This window comes from Clavelina lepadiformis, chromosome 1, assembly GCF_947623445.1.
Source record: "Clavelina lepadiformis chromosome 1, kaClaLepa1.1, whole genome shotgun sequence".
In the NCBI taxonomy this organism is placed as follows: domain Eukaryota; kingdom Metazoa; phylum Chordata; class Ascidiacea; order Aplousobranchia; family Clavelinidae; genus Clavelina; species Clavelina lepadiformis.
In genome coordinates this window covers 27,957,414-27,975,913 of record NC_135240.1, presented here as the reverse complement: position 1 = coordinate 27,975,913, position 18,500 = coordinate 27,957,414, and the positions used below count along the sequence as shown (strand labels likewise).

The 18,500-nt window shown below is 33.5% G+C and overlaps 2 protein-coding genes across 2 annotated transcripts; both read right to left on the bottom strand.

The window, feature by feature from the left end:
• Positions 1-1,779: 1,779 nt before the first annotated feature.
• Positions 1,780-4,381, bottom strand: LOC143463522 (uncharacterized). Its single transcript, XM_076962030.1, has one exon. The coding sequence runs from the start codon at positions 4,315-4,317 to the stop codon at positions 3,190-3,192; it is 1,128 nt and encodes a 375-aa protein (XP_076818145.1). The 5' UTR covers positions 4,318-4,381; the 3' UTR covers positions 1,780-3,189.
• Positions 4,382-4,385: 4 nt separating this feature from the next.
• Positions 4,386-8,148, bottom strand: LOC143463530 (uncharacterized). Its single transcript, XM_076962041.1, has one exon. The coding sequence runs from the start codon at positions 7,950-7,952 to the stop codon at positions 6,882-6,884; it is 1,071 nt and encodes a 356-aa protein (XP_076818156.1). The 5' UTR covers positions 7,953-8,148; the 3' UTR covers positions 4,386-6,881.
• Between the last annotated feature and the right edge of the window lie 10,352 nt (positions 8,149-18,500).

Sequence of the window (18,500 nt, the reverse complement as noted above, 5' to 3'; positions counted from 1 at the left end):
GCCCTGATAAATACGACTTCAATCCAAACGACTTCCCACAACTATAACACTGCTATCGCCGCACTCGGGTGTGAATTGTCACATGATTTTGTAAATAGCTCCGATTTGAAAGTAATTTAAAGCAAACACCGCATTTATAAGCATCTAGCCCAGTGATTCTCAAAGTTTTTTTCCGATTCCTCCCTTACCAACCAAAACACCGTCAATTCCTCCCCCCAAAAAATCACAAAAAATAATTTCTAAAATTTTACACTACCTGAATATTGTCCCTGGATGATGTCTTTTGAAGATTTATCTCAGGAATAAAATTCAAAATTACAAAAGAACGCTCTTACAAAATAACCAAACCAATTTACAAACAAATCGTTGCTCATTGTTAGTGAGAACCGTGAGCCTCATGTTGAGAAGTTAATAAAGAAAATCGAGGAGAAAAGCGTGTGAGTTTTGCTCGAAGGTCTCCGCAAATATCGTGTGTTCCTCTTTTTTTCATCACTAGCTTACTAGCTAGTTCTATGAGTACCGTACTAACAATAAAGAGAAAACAATAGCCATTATGAACCAAACACACGCGTTTATAACGTCAGTCACTGCAGTTAAGGAGCTTGTCCTCGCGCACTATTGTAGACATCTAAACAACATTTTCGAGAGGATTTTTCTGTTACAAATAAAATTAAAAAATTAAAGTTTTTTTCATCTACAGTTTTTCCTCCCCAATTCCTCCCAAGAGAAAATTTCCTCCCTGGAATTAAAAATTCCCCCTTTAGTGAGCCAAGTGGCCCGGTTTGAGAAGCACTGATCTAGCCAGTGTGTACCGTCATATGACTTCGGAGATGACCGTCTTGTGAAAATGATTTGAAACAAATTTTGCATTGATAAAGATGTTCTCCAGTGTGGACTTTCATATGACGATGCAAATTGCTGCTTTGTGAAAAAGATTTGCAGCAAACCTGAAATTGATAAAGGCCCACTCCGGTGTAAATTGTCATATGACGCTGCAAAGCGCTGTATTGTGAAAATGATTTGGAACCAACGTCGCATTGTTAAGGCCGCTCTTACGTATGACTCCTTAAATGAGCTTTCAAGTCTGCTTTTCGCTTGAAAGGTTTACCACAAACTGAGCAACAGAAATGTTTGTTTTGGTCATTTTCCACAACTATTGGAGACTGCTTAACCTTGCTAGTATTGCGTTTGTCACTTGATGTGCATTTATCCAATCGAGATGTGTTAAATTCTACTGGTGAGTTTCTTTCATTTAAATTTTCAAAATCGAAAACTTCATCCTTGATTGTGACATTTCTTTCAATCTCTGACTGAGGGACAATCCTCTTTATCATGGGAGCAATTTTATCACCAGTATCAAACCGTGATATCTCCCAATCCTGTAAAGGTTCTTCTTTAGTAGGCATAAGATGATGAAAAACTGACACCTTCTCTGAATAAACTTCTTGTACACAAATACCAATATCAGTTTCTACATTCGATGGTTGCGATGGTTGTTCAACTGACATTACATTGTTTGTGGTTTCACTTTTTCTTACTTCTGCAAGAAGCTTTGAATACATATCGTTCATGTTTTCTTGCATTTTGGCAAATTTCAAGTTCATATCTTGTCGCATTGATTTTAATTCTTGCAGCATCAGGTCACTAATTTCTTTTAACATAATGGCTACTGGCAAACCACTTGGATGACACTCCATACTAAATAATAACACTTTTAAACTCCTATTGTAAAAATACAAACAGTGTGCTGTAATGTCAAGTTTAATGCTTACTGTGTTAGTTTGCAGAATTTCAGAGTTGCATCTCATGCAAAGGTTAAGAAAAAACAACACTGAACAAAGAAATCAACATCAGCAAAATTTAAGAGTAAATTACTTGGATAACAAACCATGTAAAGAGCTTCCTTTGCAAACAGCATAATAATCAATCGAGCATTTGACAATAAACATTGCTAAAAGTGTTATAGAGTTATTGTATTATAAATATTGACACAAAGTTTAGAGATAGCTGCTTTAGGCTATAGACGCAGATGATATACGCATTATAGAAAGATTATAAATGGAAAAAATCTAAAAATATTCCATTTAACAAAACATAAAAAAAATTTGAGAAACAGATTCCTAAAAATATCCTTTTACCGCCATTCTTACAAATGAACAAAAAGTTAACAATATGTTTTCAATAAATTATTAAAAATAACAAATTAACCAAATAACACGCAGACCAACTTTGCAAGACAATCAATGATAAAAGTAGTTACAAGAACGCAAATTACTGCAGTTATACGCTGATAACTTTGCTCCAACTAATAAAACGTTTATGTCAAACACAAAATAATGTGTGTAGGGTTTTATCAGCAGTATATTCTTTTCAGTCTTATTATTTTCCTTGTGCAAAGCATAGTTCTTTCATTACCGCATGTTTTCAAGTAAATATTGTACAAAGTTTAGGCTAAGAATGCTGTTATTGCATAACATAATTTTTGCTAATAACATTTTAGAAAAATTTTATATTTCAAAAACACAAATGTTGATTTTCAAATATTTATAGTTACACAATCCTGTAAAAATAACTAAGCTGATGTCTATGTCATCATGGTTATGCACCTATACAGCATACAAAACAAAAGAGAGCAGAACAAAACAATAACTTAATATACGAAAGTGAAAAATGTTTAGAAAAATAAGTTATAACAAAGTTTTTAACAAATTCTTCTCTAGCTTTGCTGATTGAAGCTCAAGTTTTTAAATAACACTCAATCATTTAAGTATGACAAAGTCTAAAACTAAAAATATTGTTACAAGATGTATGTCGACTAAGGCCTTAAACATATGCGTCTTTGCATCAAGAAAACAATCTCAAAATGTTGTAGCAAATATGATTTCAAAACATGAATCATTAAACAACAGAATCTTTAAGAATAAAATGTAAATGATTTTTAAAAGTAGATTTATGTCCAAAAGCTTTTTAAAATGTCATCATTTCTCTGGTCATCCTTTGTTGTAAACTTTCCTGTTACCTGACAAATACGACTTCCCACAACAAGAACACTGCTATCGTCGCTCTCCAGTAACGCAAACAGCTACAATGTGAAAGGAATTCAAAGCAAACACTATATTTATAAGCATTCTAGCCCACGTGTAACGCCATATGACTTTGGAGATGGCCGTCTTGTGAAAACGATTTGAATCAAACTTCACTTTGATGAGGACGCTCTCCAGTGTGGACTTTCATGTGAGTTTGTAAATGGTGGCTTCGTGAAAATGATTTAGAACAAACTTCACATTGATAAGGACGCTCTCCAGTGTGGACTCTCATATGAGTTTGTAAATTGCGTTTTTGTGCAAATGATTTGAAACAAACCTGACATTGATAAGGAACTTGCCCAGTGTGGGATTCCATATGACGCTGCAAACTGCTGTTTTGTGAAAATGATTTACAACAAATCTGACATTGATACGGCTGCTCACCAGTGTGGACTGTCATATGAGACCGCAAATGGTGGCTTTGTGAAAATGATTTGCAGCAAACATCGCATTGATAAGGACGCTCTCCAGTATGGACTTTCCTATGAGTTTGCAAATTGCTGTTATTTGAAAATGATTTGCAGCAAATATCGCATTGATAAGGGCGCTCTCCAGTGTGGACTTTCATATGACGCTGCATATTACTGTTGTTTGAAAATGATTTGCAGCAAACATTACATTGATAAGGGCGCTCTCCAGTGTGGATTTTCATATGACATTGCAAACTGCTGTTTTGTGAAAATGATCTGCAGCAAACATCACATTGATAAGGACGCTCACCAGTGTGGATTTTCATATGACGCTGCAAATTGCTATTTTCTGAAAATGATTTGCAACAAATCCGGCATTGATATGGCTGCTCACCAGTGTGAGTCCTTAAATGAACATTCAAGTCTGATTTTGTTTTAAAAGATTTATCACAAACTTTGCAACTAAAATGCTTTCCTTTGTCTTTTTCCTTAGTTGCCATCAAATATCCAATATTGCTTTTAATGTTTTTACAATTTGTCTTTTCTTTATCGGAAAACTTCAAAGATGACATGTTGCAATCGTTGTATTTTTGTACAATCTTTTGATTTGGGTTTTCGGAATCAGCAACGGCGCCTTTGAATTTATTTGCTTCATTCTCCGACTGAGGAACAATACTATTCAACATTGGAGTAATTTGGTGACCGGTCTCAAAGCAAGACGCCTCCGAATTCTGCATCGATTCTTCTTTGACAGCTCCGATATGAAGAAAAACTAATTCAGACTTTACGTCTGATGGTTGCGGCGTATCCCCATTTGGCATTGAACTTGTTGATTTTTTGTATTTATTTTTTCAATTGTTGATTTTTAAATATTTATAGTTACACAATCCTGTAAAAAAAAACTTAGCTGATGTCTATGTCGTCATGGTTATGCACCTATTTAACATACAAAACAAAAGAGAGCAGCACAAAACAATAACTTAACTTACGAAAGTGAAAAATGTTTACAAAAATAAGTTAAACCAAAGTTTTTAACAAATTCATCTCTAGCTTTGCTGATTGAAGCTCAAGTTTTTAAATGACACTCAATCACTTACATGACAAAGTAAACAAATAAAAAACTAAAAATATTGTTACAAGATGTATGTCGACTAAGGCCTTAAGCATATCTGTCTTTGTATCAAGAAAACAATCTTGAAATGTTGTAGCAAAAATGATTTCAAAATATGAATCAATAAAGAACAGAATCTTTAAGAATAAAATGTAAACGATTTTTAAAAGTAGATTCATGTCCAAATAGCTTTTCAAAATGTCATCATTTCTGTGGTGACCTTTTGTTATCAACTTTCCTGTGCCCTGATAAATACGACTTCAAACCAAACGACTTCCCACAACAATAACACCGCTATCGTCGCCCTTAGGTGTGAATTGTCAAATGATTTTGCAAATAGCTCCGATGTGAAAGTAATTTAAAGAAAACACCGCATTTATAAGCATTCTAGTCAGTGTGTACCGCCATATGACTTTGGAGATGGCTGGCTTGCAAAATTATTTGGAACCAACGTCGCATGGATATGGCCGCTCTACTGTGCGACTCCTTAAATGAGCTTTCAAGCTTGCTTTTCGCTTGAAAGGTTTACCACAAACTGAGCAACAGAAATGTTTGTTTTTGTCATTTTCAACATTTATTGGAGACTGCATAACCTTGTTAGTATTGCGTTTATCACTTGATGTGCATTTGTCCAATCGAGATGTGTGGAATTTTACTAGTGAGTTTCTTTCATTTAAGTTTTCAAAATCGAAAACTTCATCCTTGATTGTGACATTTCTTTCAATCTCTGACTGAAAGACAATCTTTTTTATCATGGGAGCAATTTTATCACCAGTATCAAACCGTGAAATCTCCCAATCCTGTAAAGGTTCTTTTTTAGTAGGCATAAGATGACGACAAACTGACGCCTTCTCTGAATAAACTTCTTCAATACAAATACCAATATCAGTTTCTACATTCGCTGGTTGCGATGGTTCTTCAACTGGCATTACATTGTTTGTGGTTTCACTTTTTCTTACTTCTGCAAGAAGCTTTGAATACATATCTTTCATGTTTTCTTGCATTTTGGCAAACTTCAAATTCATTTCTTGTCGCATTGATTTTAATTCTTGCAAAATCAGGTCACTAATTTTTTTTAATATAATGGCTACTGGCAAACCACTTGGATGACACTCCATACTAAATAATAACATTTTTAAACTCCTATTATAAAAATACAGAAAGTACGCTGTAATGTCAAGTTTGAAATAAAACATATTTGGACACATTGCGCACCGTGTTTGAACAACACAGCATAAGATGACAACAAAGACCATAACAGTTAGGCTTAGTGTGGTAGTTTGCAGAATTTCAGAGTTGCATCTCATGCAAAGGTTAAGAAGAAACAACACTGAACCAAGAAATCAACATCAGCAAAATTTAACAGTAAATTACTTGGATAACAAACCATGTAAAGAGCTCCCTTTGCAAACAACATAATAATCAATCGAGCATTTGACAAAAAAATATTGTTAAAAGTGTCACAAAGTTATTGTATTATAAACATTGACCCAGAGTTTAGAGATCGTTGCTTTAGGCTATAAACACATGATATTATAGAAAGATTATAAATTGGAAAAATCTAAAAACATTCTATTTGACAAAACATAAATAAATGTGAAAAACAGATTCCTAAAAATATCCTTTTACCGTAATTCTTGCAAATGAACAAAATGTTAACAGTATGTTTTCAATAATCTATTAAAAATTAACCAAATAACATTCAGACCAACTTTGAAAGACAATCAATGATAAAAGTAGTAGTTAAACGCAAATTACTGCAGTTACATGTTGATAACTTTGCTCCAACTGATGAAAAGTTTATGTCAAACACAAAATAATGTGTGTTGGGTTTTATCAGCAGTGTATTATTTTCAGTCTTATTATTTTCTTGTTCAAATCATAGTTCTATCATTACCACGAGTTTTTGAGTAAATGTTGTACAAAGTTTACGATAAGAATGCTGTTATTTCATGAAATAAATTTGGCTAATTACATTTTAGAAAAAAATTTATACTTGAAAAACAGAATTTGTTTTTAAAATATTTATAGGTAAGCAATCATGTAAAACACCTCAGCTGATGTCTATGTCACCATGGTTATGCACCTATACAGCATACAAAACAAAAGAGAGCAGCACAAAACAATAACTTAACATACAAAAGTGAAAAATTTTTAGAAAAAAAGGTTATAAACTTGTAACAAAACTTTGCTGGTTGAAGCTCAAGTTTATAAATGACAATCAATCAGTTACATGACAAAGTAAACAAATCTAAAAAAAAATGTTGTATCAAATTAGCTTTGATAAGGATGTTCTCCAATGTGGACTTTCATATGACGCTGCAAATTGCTGTTAGTTGAAAATGATTTGCAGCAAGTCTGACATTGATAAGGACGCTCTCCAGTATGGACTTTCATATGTTGCTGTAAATGGCTGTGTTGTGAAAATGATTTGAAACAAACATCGCATTGATGAGGGCGCTCTCCAGTGTGGACATTCATATGAGTTTTCAAACTACTGTTTCGTGAAAATGATTTGCAACAAACCTGACATTTATAAGGGCGCTCACCAGTATGAACTTTCATATGACGCTGCAAAGTGCTGTGTTGTGAAAATGATTTGCAACAAACATCACATTGATAACGACGCTCTCCAGTGTGGATTTTCTTATGAGTTTTCAAACTACTGTTGAGTGAAAATGATTTGCAACAATCCTGACATTTATAAGGGCGCTCTCCAGTGTGGACTTTCATATGACGCTGCAAACTTCTGTTTTGTGAAAATGATTTGCAACAAACAACACATTGATAAGGTTGCTCTCCAGTGTGGACTTTCATATGACGCTGCAAATTGCTATTTTGTGAAAATGATTTGCAACAAACATTGCATTGATAAGGACACTTTCCAGTGTGGATTTTCATATGATGCTGTAAACTGCTGTTTTGTGAAAATGATTTGCAGCAAACAACACATTGATAAGGTCGCTCTCCAGTGTGGACTTTCATATGACGCTGCAAATTGCTATTTTTTGAAAATGATTTGCAACAAATCCGGCATTGATATGGCTGTTCACCAGTGTGAGTCCTTGAATGAGAATTCAAGTTTGATTGTTTTTTAAAAGATTTATCACAAACTTTGCAGCAAAAATGCTTTCCTTTGTCTTTTTCTTTAGTTGCCATCAAATATCCAATATTGCTTTTAATGTTTTTACCATTTATCTTTTCTTTATCAGAAAACTTGAAAGCTGACATATTGCAATCGTTGTATTTTTGTACAATCTTTTGATTTGGGTTTTCGGAATCAGCAACGGTGCCTTTGAATTCATTTGCTACATTCTCCGACTGATGGACAATACTATTCAACATTGGAGTTATTTGGTGACCGGTCTCAAAGCAAGACGCCTCTCAATGCTGCATCGATTCTTCTTTATGGCTCCGATATGAAAATAAACTAATTCAGACTTTACATCTGATGGTTGCGGCGTATCCCATTTGGTATTGAACTTATGAAAAATTTATATTTCAAAACACAATTATTGACTTCTAAATAACTATAGTTACAAAATCCTGTAAAAAAAACTTAGTTGATGTCTATGTCATCATGGTTATGCAACTATACAGCATACAAAACAAAAGAGAGCAGCATAAACATTAGCTTAACATACAAAAGTGAAAAACGTTCAGAAAAACAAGTTATAACAAAGTTTTTAACAAATTCATCTCTAGCTTTGCCGAATGAAGTTCAAGTTTTTAAATAATACTAAATTACTTACATGAAAAAGTAAACAAATCTAAAACAAAAAATAACAGTATTGTTACAAGATTTATGTCAACTATGGCCTTAAACATATATGTCTTTGTATAAAGAAAACAATCTTGAAATGTTGTAGCAAAAATGATTTCAAAACATGAATCATTAAACAACAAAATCTCTAAGAATAAAATGTAAATGATTTTTAAACGTAGATTCATGTCCAAATAGATGTTTAAAATATCATAATTTCTCTGGTGATCATTTGTGTTAAACTTTCCTGTTAACTGAATAATACGACTTCAATCCGAACGACTTCTCACAACAAGAACACCGTCGTCACTCTCCAGTGTCGCAAATAGCTAGTGTCGCAGATGTGAAAGTAATTCACAACAAAAATGTGTTGTATTTGTATTTTTTGTTTCAATCAATCTTTTATTTAAGTTTTCAAAATCAGCAACAGCGCCTTTGAATTCATTTGCTTTATTTTCTGACTGAGGAACAACACTATTTAACATTGGAGTAATTTGGAGACCGGTCTCAAAGTAAGACACCTTCTAGTCCTGCATCGATTCTTCTTGGTAAGCAATAAGTTTTGAATATATCTCTTTTCATGTTTTCTTGCATTTTGATAAATTCCATTTATCACATCATATCACTGATTTGTTGCAATATAATCTCGACATACTTATAACTTGGATGACAGTTCATAGTAATCTATGAAGTTGGTAGCTAAACAAAACAGAAAATGATCGTTAATGTTGTGTTGGATGGATACCACATCAATGACATTCCATGATTATATATGACATTGTTTATATCTGTAACCTTTTTGCTGGGGAAAGTAAATGAACATGCAACACTGTAAAAATTGTAGGTAATATCAAGTACCTGTTAAGATAAAATTCAAGTTAAAGATTAATTTTATGATTACAACATCTCCACTTATAACAGATAAAATTAACATGTTAACTGAAAACTTCACATAAAGTCCAAAGTAAAGTTTGAAAGTCGGTCAATAGTAGAAGTAGTTATGGGAGTGTGGGGTTGGGTGCAAATATTTTCTTAACTTTATCCAAATTACGGCATTTATGCACGAAAATTTGAAAACAATCTTGAAATGTTGCAGCAAAAATGGTGTAAAAACCACGATTTTCTGAAGAACAGATTCTGTAAGAATAACAGGAAAATTATTTTTAAGAGTAGATTTATGTCCAAACAGCTTGTCCAAGTGTCATTATTTCTGAGGTCATGCTTTGTTGTGAACTTTCAAATAAAATAAACAAAATGAGAAAAACAAATTCAAAACAATTGTGCCTTCAACTTAAACAACTTATCACAATTAGGGCACTGATGTGGTCACCTTATGTTGTGAATTGTCATATGACACTAGAAATAACCGCTTTGTGTAAATGAATTGCAGCAAACATCACATACTCTAAACAGTGTGAACTTTCATATGACACAGCCAATTGCTATTTTCTGAAAATGATTTGCAACACACATAGCATTGGTAAGGACACTCTCTAAAGTGAAATTTCATGTAAATTCCCAAACTGCTGTTTCGTGAAATTGATTTGCAGCATCACTTTGATAACGACGCTCTCCAGTGAGAACTTTCATGAGTTTCCAAATTGCCATTTTGTAAAATGATTTGAACAAATCTGGTATTGATGTGGCCACATATCCATGTGGGTCCGTAAATGAGTTTGCTTTCGGGTTAGGAGATTTTATCACAAATTGAGTTACAGTAATGCTTGTTTCTGTCATTTTAAAAAATTGCAATAGAATTTTTAACCTTGCTCGTAAAATTGTATTTTTTTTCAATTCGCATTGGTCTATGCACGGTGTAAATGTTCTTTGTTTCTGTAAGAAGACATTCTATAGTAAACCGTAAAGTTGTCAGCAAATGAAAATAACAGTGATCTTGAAAATTTGTGCTTTAGGCCTACTTGCAGCAAGTTTTAAAACCTATGTTTAGAACAGTGTATAGAATCACGATCACTTAGGCCTAACTAAATGCACGGTTTGAAATAGCCTAATTTGCAAATCAGTTTTCCAGTCTAAGCGAACCTATATATTTTGGGGCTACCCGCTTTGCTACGATCTTGCCGTGTAGTACTTTTTACCATTAAGCCGGACGAGCGGGACTGCGCCGCCGCTAATAAATAATTACAAATACACTCAATCATATTAGATTTCTATGAATAATGAAAATTCTCAAAGTTTTATAGGTAGTAAACAATCTGAAAATAAAAGTTAACCTTATAGAATGCCAACTTATTTTTTTAATATTTTTCTTTTCACTGGGTTAACACAGTTCAGCCACCATAATCTTTCTAGATTTCTATGATAAGATATGTAAATATCAAATTGGGGGAATCCTGAAATAAAGTATGTCAATTGGAAACTAACTGGTGTAAGCCAGAAACATTGGCACGTATGTTGGTGTTTTATATTTGTATGGTACTGTGCCGCTATTAATCATAATGTGTAATTGATGTTTATACTCGGACTGAGAAAACCTTTGCATGACTTAAACTAGGCTAGGATTCCTCATTGTTAGAGTCCCGGTTACAGAGCTAGGCTTTTGTGCAGTTTCCGATTGTTGCAGGTTTATTATTTTGCTTTTTTGTGTATATTTAAAATATTGCCCAGATTTAAAACTGTCCACTAGATCAACCACGGTTGTAGACTGTGAGTTTGTGTACACGATTTCGTGCCAGTGGGGCAAAAAATTGAGCCACTAATGTGGCACAAGTGTGCCCGGAGCCTTCACATGCGCCACGTATTTGTCCCGGATTCGTCACAAGTGCGGTTTGTCGCAAAAAATTAAGCCAAACACGTAGCTCGAATCCGCCGCAGTTGTGGCTGAAATCCGCGATGGTTCAGATGCGTCATTCTGATGAATCGCTTTTGTTGTTAACTTTTTGCAATGACAATCATTGTTGCACATTTTTATCTAGAACAGAAAATTGCTCGTATATGAGAAGAAGCAGTTTAAGTAAGGAAATGTTGGCTATATACCAGGGGTGAGCAAACTTGTTCAAAGAAAGAGTCACTTGCGGAAAACTATAAACACCAGCGAGCCGCAAAATCAGTAATGATTGTTAATTTAGTTATTATATCATTAGTATTCATTTTGGGATATTACTTTTCAGCTAGAAGATTCATAAAAAACATGACGGCAAGGAGCACTTTGACCATCTTTCCCATAAAGCATAGAATCTATACCTGAAAATAATGTCGGATTCTATGTCTAGTGTTACGTCATAAACTAAATGCTGGCCTAAAATAGACAGAAACGTTCATAAACGGTACTCTTGGTAGCCTTTACAATGTTTTTGGAATTTTATGATTTGACTAGAAGAGCCACAAAAAAACATGCCGGTGAGCCGCAGTTTGCCCACCCCTGCTATATACAAAGTAAACCACAGGTCCTGATTTCAGATTGTCAGTCATGGGAATGTGAATGGTTTAGAAGTTGTCGTCTACAAATATTAGTTCTCCTCAACTTTCGAGTACCCAAAATATGATACTCGAGAAAAGTATATTTTCAACATAAATACAAAACATTGACTGGGACATGTTGAACCGTAATAGCATGAAACAATGGAGTGTATGCTACTTTATAAAGGAAAATTTAGAAATATAATCCACATAATCTTTCATTAAATCGCTTGTGTATAAGGCGGGTTTTATTAATCATTATTAGCCATTAATTGAAAAATATTTACCTCAGATTTGGCTGTGAATACGCTATAATCAACCACGCTTACAGTAGTTATTACGTCATTTGCAATTCTCAAATTCATGTTTCCTGTATGGCCTATTTTTGGGGCTTGCAGTTAGTAAATCAATTACATATTGAATTTGATGTTGGTTGAAATGGAGTAGTTATGTGCGATATATGGTTTTCAGATTTCTTTTCTCCATTGTTCTTTGTCACAGTCATAAGTCACATGTAGCATTATTGGTATAAATGACGTAGTTGAACAATCTGGCTAAGTTTCAGTAACAGGTTTCTCAGGCTTCGGAGTATTTTCTACAATCATGGTCAGGAAATTAATACCAAATTTAACAACGAATTGTTATATACAGTTAGGAAATTAGTACCAAGTTTATCAACGAATTGTTATAACCAGTTTTCGATGTACGTGAGAAATGCTAGCCAATTAATTTATTGTTGTAGTACGTATATACATATTTGTACATTTTGTCCGTATACTCATGATTTCAAATATTCACTCATGCGGTTGTTCTAATTCTGCTAAGTTTATAGTTATCAAGAATTCTGTAAGCAGTACTTATAAATAAAACTATTGAAAGAACAGTTTCTGAGTGGAATTAAGATCTATCAGTCATCTTATCATAAGACGCAACCAGATCGGAATTGAAAGTTGACGCTGATGTTTCAATATCGTTGGAATTGATCTACTATCCCTACATCAGTAGCGTTAGCGTCATCAGTTACTTAGCGACTATAAAGTTGTGTGTTAATGAAACTGTTATGCACTGAACTTAAAATTCTACAAATCAACGAGCTATGCACAGAACTAAAATATTGTTGCTTGCTCACTACCATACCAGTACTATTATACCAAATAGTTGAGCATGAAAGTGCTCTTGTAGATAGCAAGGTCACAAAGTACACATACAGATAACTCTTATTTAATTAAAAACCCACTTATAATAATTAGTCAATCATCTTTTACTGCAAAAATATTTGTCTGACCAACGCGCTCACTACATTCGTCGAAATGAGTTTTCCGACAGCAAATTTTCATTGATACGATATGTGCTTGAACCATGTTCGAAGGCGATCCAACTATGTGAGTTGTGACGTCACGTTATCAGCTCCCAGCATAGCTTTTTGAAAATGGTCTTGCCAATAAATTGTTAACGAAAAAATAGTGAGAAATTTGGCTTATGTTTTATAAGTAGAAAATTGTTAGTGTTGTAGTTGGAAAATAATTTTGTTTAGTATTCACATATTTATAAAGCGTCTGCAACTTGATTTTCATGAAATACTCTGACAAAGGACAAAGTTTTAGCCTATCTGCAACTAACTAGCTTTATACATTAATGTATTTCCCTGCAGCTGTATTGGTTTCAGCAAGCTCTTGGTAATCTGTACTTTCATAACCTCATTTCATATCAATAATTACTTCTCAAACTACTTGTTATTTCAGTAGTTCAAAAGGTTCTACTTCATACTTGAGAGCAGCTTTCAAACCACAATACTTGCACTTATAGTGACTTACATTTTTTCAGGGAGAATAGTACTTCTACTTAAGTAACTTATGTGATTACTTTGACCACCACTGGTCATTGTTTTAAAACAATCTCAACATAATATAGTGTTGGATGGATACCACATGAATGACATTCTGCAATTATATATGACATTGTTTATATTTGTAACCTATTTGCTGGAGAGAGAAAATGAATGCGCAAAACTGTAAAATGAAGAGGACACAAAGAAATTGCAAAAAATACAAGTATTTAGAAATGATGCATTCAACAAAATGAGAACAACATGTGCTAGCGTTGCTATGTGCAGCAAAACAGGCGTGCTGATGGGAAAGCAGTTTCAATACTAACATTACAATAACTCTGTTTGTAAACAAACACCAAAAATATCTTTTAAACGGTTCACAAAGAAAAGTTTTATGATCGTATCATCTACATTTAAAACAGAGTTAAGGCGTAAACTGAAAACATCACATAAATTCCAAGGTAAAGTTTGACAGTCAATCAGTTTTAGAAGTAGTTGCGAAAGCTTTGGGATGTGTGCAAATTATTTTTGTATCTTGTTGAATTGACTGCAACTATATACCGATAACTTAGCTTCCTTTGAAGAAGAATTTATATAATGCGCAAAATATTGTATGGTCGCTTATATCAACATTGAAAATGTTTTATTCTTATTTTTCTTTGGGGCAAAGAAATTTCTTGTGATATCAGATCACTCATTGCTTGGGTTGACACTTCTTAGTTGAATGTGGTGCGATTTATGCTTATGACCTATTTGCTAAGAAAATGAATGTGAAATGGAAACTGCATGTGATGTGAATACAGAAATATAAATAAACTGGAAAAATTAATACATCAATTCAAAGACATTGACATTTGCAAAAATCAAAACAAAATGAGAAAAACATATTAAATTGGTTCATATTTCGTAATGTGACTTTTGCAAATGTTTTAAAATGAAAAAAGATCTTTATGGCGAAAAACATAATAATCATCGGCATAAATGGCAAATCAACAAACTAGCTTTATGTGGTGTCAGTATTAATCTTAATGTTACTGTAACAATAAATGTTCACAAATACCAAAACATAACCACATCTACACTTATAATGGATCTGATTAACACCTAAACTAAAAATTTGATTAATTGCGCTCTCCAGTGTGTAACATATCTATTTGAAAGAAACATTACATTAATAAAGGCGCTGTCCAATATAGACTTCCATATGACTATGCAATTTGTGATTTCGCAAAAATGATTTGAAAAATAAGTTATAATGAAGTTTTTAACAAATTCATCTCTAGCTTTGCTGATTTAAACTCTAGATCTAGATCCAACTAACACGGTAATCGAATGTTTCACATAAGGTCCAAAGTAAAGTTTGAAAGTCGGTCCATAGTAGAGGTAGTTGTGAGAGTGTGGGGTTGGGTGCAAATAGCTTATTGATTCTTGTTCAATTTACGGCATTTATGCACCAATAAAATTGAAAACAATCTTGAAATGTTGCAGCAAAAATGGTGTAAAAACAACGATTCGCTGAAGAACAGATTCTGTAAGAATAACAGGGAAATTTAAAAGTATATTAATGTCAAGTGTATTTGTATAAGTATATTATTTCAAAGTGTCATCATTTCAAATTCGCATTGGTCTATGCACGATGTAAATTTTCTTTGTTTCCGTATTCTATAGTAAACCATAAAATTGCCAGCAGCAAATGAAAAATAAACAGTGATCTTGAAAATCTCTAGCTTTGCCGAATGGAGTTCCAGTTTTTAAATAATACTCAATCACTTAAACATGAAAAAGTAAACAAATCTAAAACTAAAAATATTGTTACAAGATGTATGTCAACTATGGCCTTAAACATATATGTCTTTGAATCTAGGAAATAATCTTGAAATGTTGTAGCAAAAATGATTTCAAAACATGAATCAATAAACAAAAAAATTTTTAAGAAAAAAATGTAACTGATTTTTAAACGTAGATTCATGTCCAAATAGCTTTTTAAAATGTCATAACTTCTCTGGTGATCCTTTTTTGTAAACTTTCCTGTTAACTGACAAAGACGACTTCAATCCAAACATCCTCCCACAACAAGAACACTGCTATCGTTGCCTCCAGTGTCGGAAATAGCTCGATGTTAAAGTAATTTAAAGCAAACACCGCATTTATAAGCATTCTAGCCCACGTGTAACGCCATATGACTTTGGAGATGGCCGTCTTGTGAAAATAATTCAAAACAAACTTCGCTTTGATACGACTACTTGCCATTATGGACTTTCATGTGAGTTGTCAAGCTGCTGTTTCGTGAAAATGATTTGCAACAAACATCACATTGATAAGGACGCTCTCCAGTGTGGATTCTCATATGACGCTGCAAATTGCAGCTTTGTAAAAATGATTTGCAGCAAATTTCACATTTATAAAGACGCTCTCCAATATGAACTTTCAAATGAGTTTGTAAATAGGCGTTTTGTGCAAATGACTTGTAACAAATCTGACATTGAAAAGCACTGAGTCCAGCGTGTGTTTTCATATGACAACACAAAGTGCTGATTTGTGCAAATGATTTGCAACAAACTTGACATTGATAAAGACGCTCTCCAGTGTGTATTTTCATATGACGCCGGAAATTGCTGTTTTGTGAAAATGATTTGCAACAAACCTTGCATTGATAAGGGCGCTCTCCAGTATGGACTTTCATATGAAGCTGCAAATGGCTGTTTCGTGAAAATGATTTGCAACAAACCTTGCATTGATAAGGGCGCTCTCCAGTATGGACTTTCATATGAAGCTGCAAATGGCTGTTTCGTGAAAATGATTTGCAACAAACCTTGCATTGATAAGGGCGCTCTCCAGTGTGAACTTTTATATGACGCTGCAAATTGCTGTTTTGCGAAAATGTTTTCAAACAAACATCACATTGATAAGAGCGCTCTCCAGTGTGGACTTTTATATGAGTTTGCAAATGGCTATTTTGCAAAAATGATTTCAAACAAACATCACATTGATAAAAGCGCTCTCCAGTATAAACTTTCATATGTTGCTTCAAAGTGTTGTTTTGTGAAAAAAATTTGCAACAAATTTTGCATTGATAAGAGCGCTCTCCAGTGTGGACTTTCATATGTTGCTTCAAAGTGTGGTTTTGTGAAAAAAATTTGCAACAAATTTTGCATTGATAAGGGCGCTCTCCAGTGTGAACTTTCATATGTTGCTTCAAATCGCTGTTTCGTGAAAATGATTTGCAACAAACCTTGCATTGATAAGGGCGCTCTCCAGTATGGACTTTCATATGAAGCTGCAAATGGCTGTTTCGTGAAAATGATTTGCAACAAACCTTGCATTGATAAGGACGTTCTCCAGTGTGGACTCTCATATGTTCCTTTAAAGTGTTGTTTCGTGAAAATGATTTGCAACAAACTCGACATTGATACAACTGTATACTCATGTGAGTCTTTAAATGACTTTTCATGTTTGATTTTTGTGTAAAAGATTTATCACAAACCGTGCAACAGAAATGTTTTATTTTGTCAATTCCAACAATTCTTGAACATTTAACTTCTCTACTATTGCTCTCACGATTCGTTATGTTTTTATCAGGAAATTTCGTAGCCAATTTGCTGTATTCCTCATGTGATTTTCTTTTATTTAAGTTTTCAGAAACAACAACCTCACCATCGAATGTTGCATTCCCTTCATTCTCCAACTGAGGGAAAACATTGTTTGACATGAGAGTAAATGTAGCATCTGTCTCAGTCGGAAAAATCTCAATCTCCTGCAGTGACAAAGATTTTTCTTCAATAGCTTCAAGATGAGCTACAGCTGATGCCTTCTCTGAATGAACTTTCTGAATACAAATGCTAGTATCAGACTCATACGGTATAGCTGATGGTTGCAATGTTTCTTTAAATGGCATTGCATTGTTCATGCTTTCAGTTCTCTTTGATTGTGCAAGAAGCTTTAAATACATGTCTTCCATATTTTCTTGTATTTTGGCAATTTCCAACTTCACACCATCTTGTCGTATTGATTTTAAATCTTCTAAAATCATATCACTGATTCTTCTCAAAATAACCTTGACATGCTTACTACTTCGATGACACTCCATACTAAACTATAAAGTTGCTAGCTAAAACAAAAAAAAAAACAGAAAATGATCTTTAATGTAGCGTTGGACGGATACCACATGAATGGCATTCTAGGATTATATGTGACATTGCTTATATTTGTGTGGTGACATTCCTTTGTCTTCATTTTTTGCCGCGCGCATAACCACGCCGACTCAATTGGTTCTGTGTTGGTTTTCATCTGTACGACGTTATTCAGTAGTAAGTGTAGTGTGGGCAGGTCGGCAGCTTAATGCTAAGAGTTCATCTATATAAATGTTATGTAGTTTACAGTCACGTCCTATGTAACTATGTATATTTTTTTTTGGACTAGCCATTCTGTTTTAATAAACGTTAACTAGTATTAACACGTTAACTAAAAACTTCAAATAAAGTCCAAAGTAAAGTTTGAAAATTGGTCAATAGCTAGTAGAAGTATTTGTGAGAGTGTGGGGTTGGGTGCAAATAAATTTTTAGGTTTTGATGAAATTAACGCAGTTATTCGCCGATAACTTTGCTCTCTTTGGTAAAGAATTAATATAATTCTTAAAATATTGTATGGTAGCTTTTATCAACATTAAAAATTTGTCATTCTTATTTTTCTTTGGGTCAAAGCAAAGTTCTTGTAAAATCAGATCATTGATTTAATATTGATTTAATCATCATTTTAATACAAAGCCAACCAGTCTACAATTTGGTTGACACTCCATAGTTGAATATGGTGTGATTTATACTTATGACCTATTGTCTAAGAAAATGAATGTGAATAGAAGAAAACTGCATATGATGTGAATACAGAA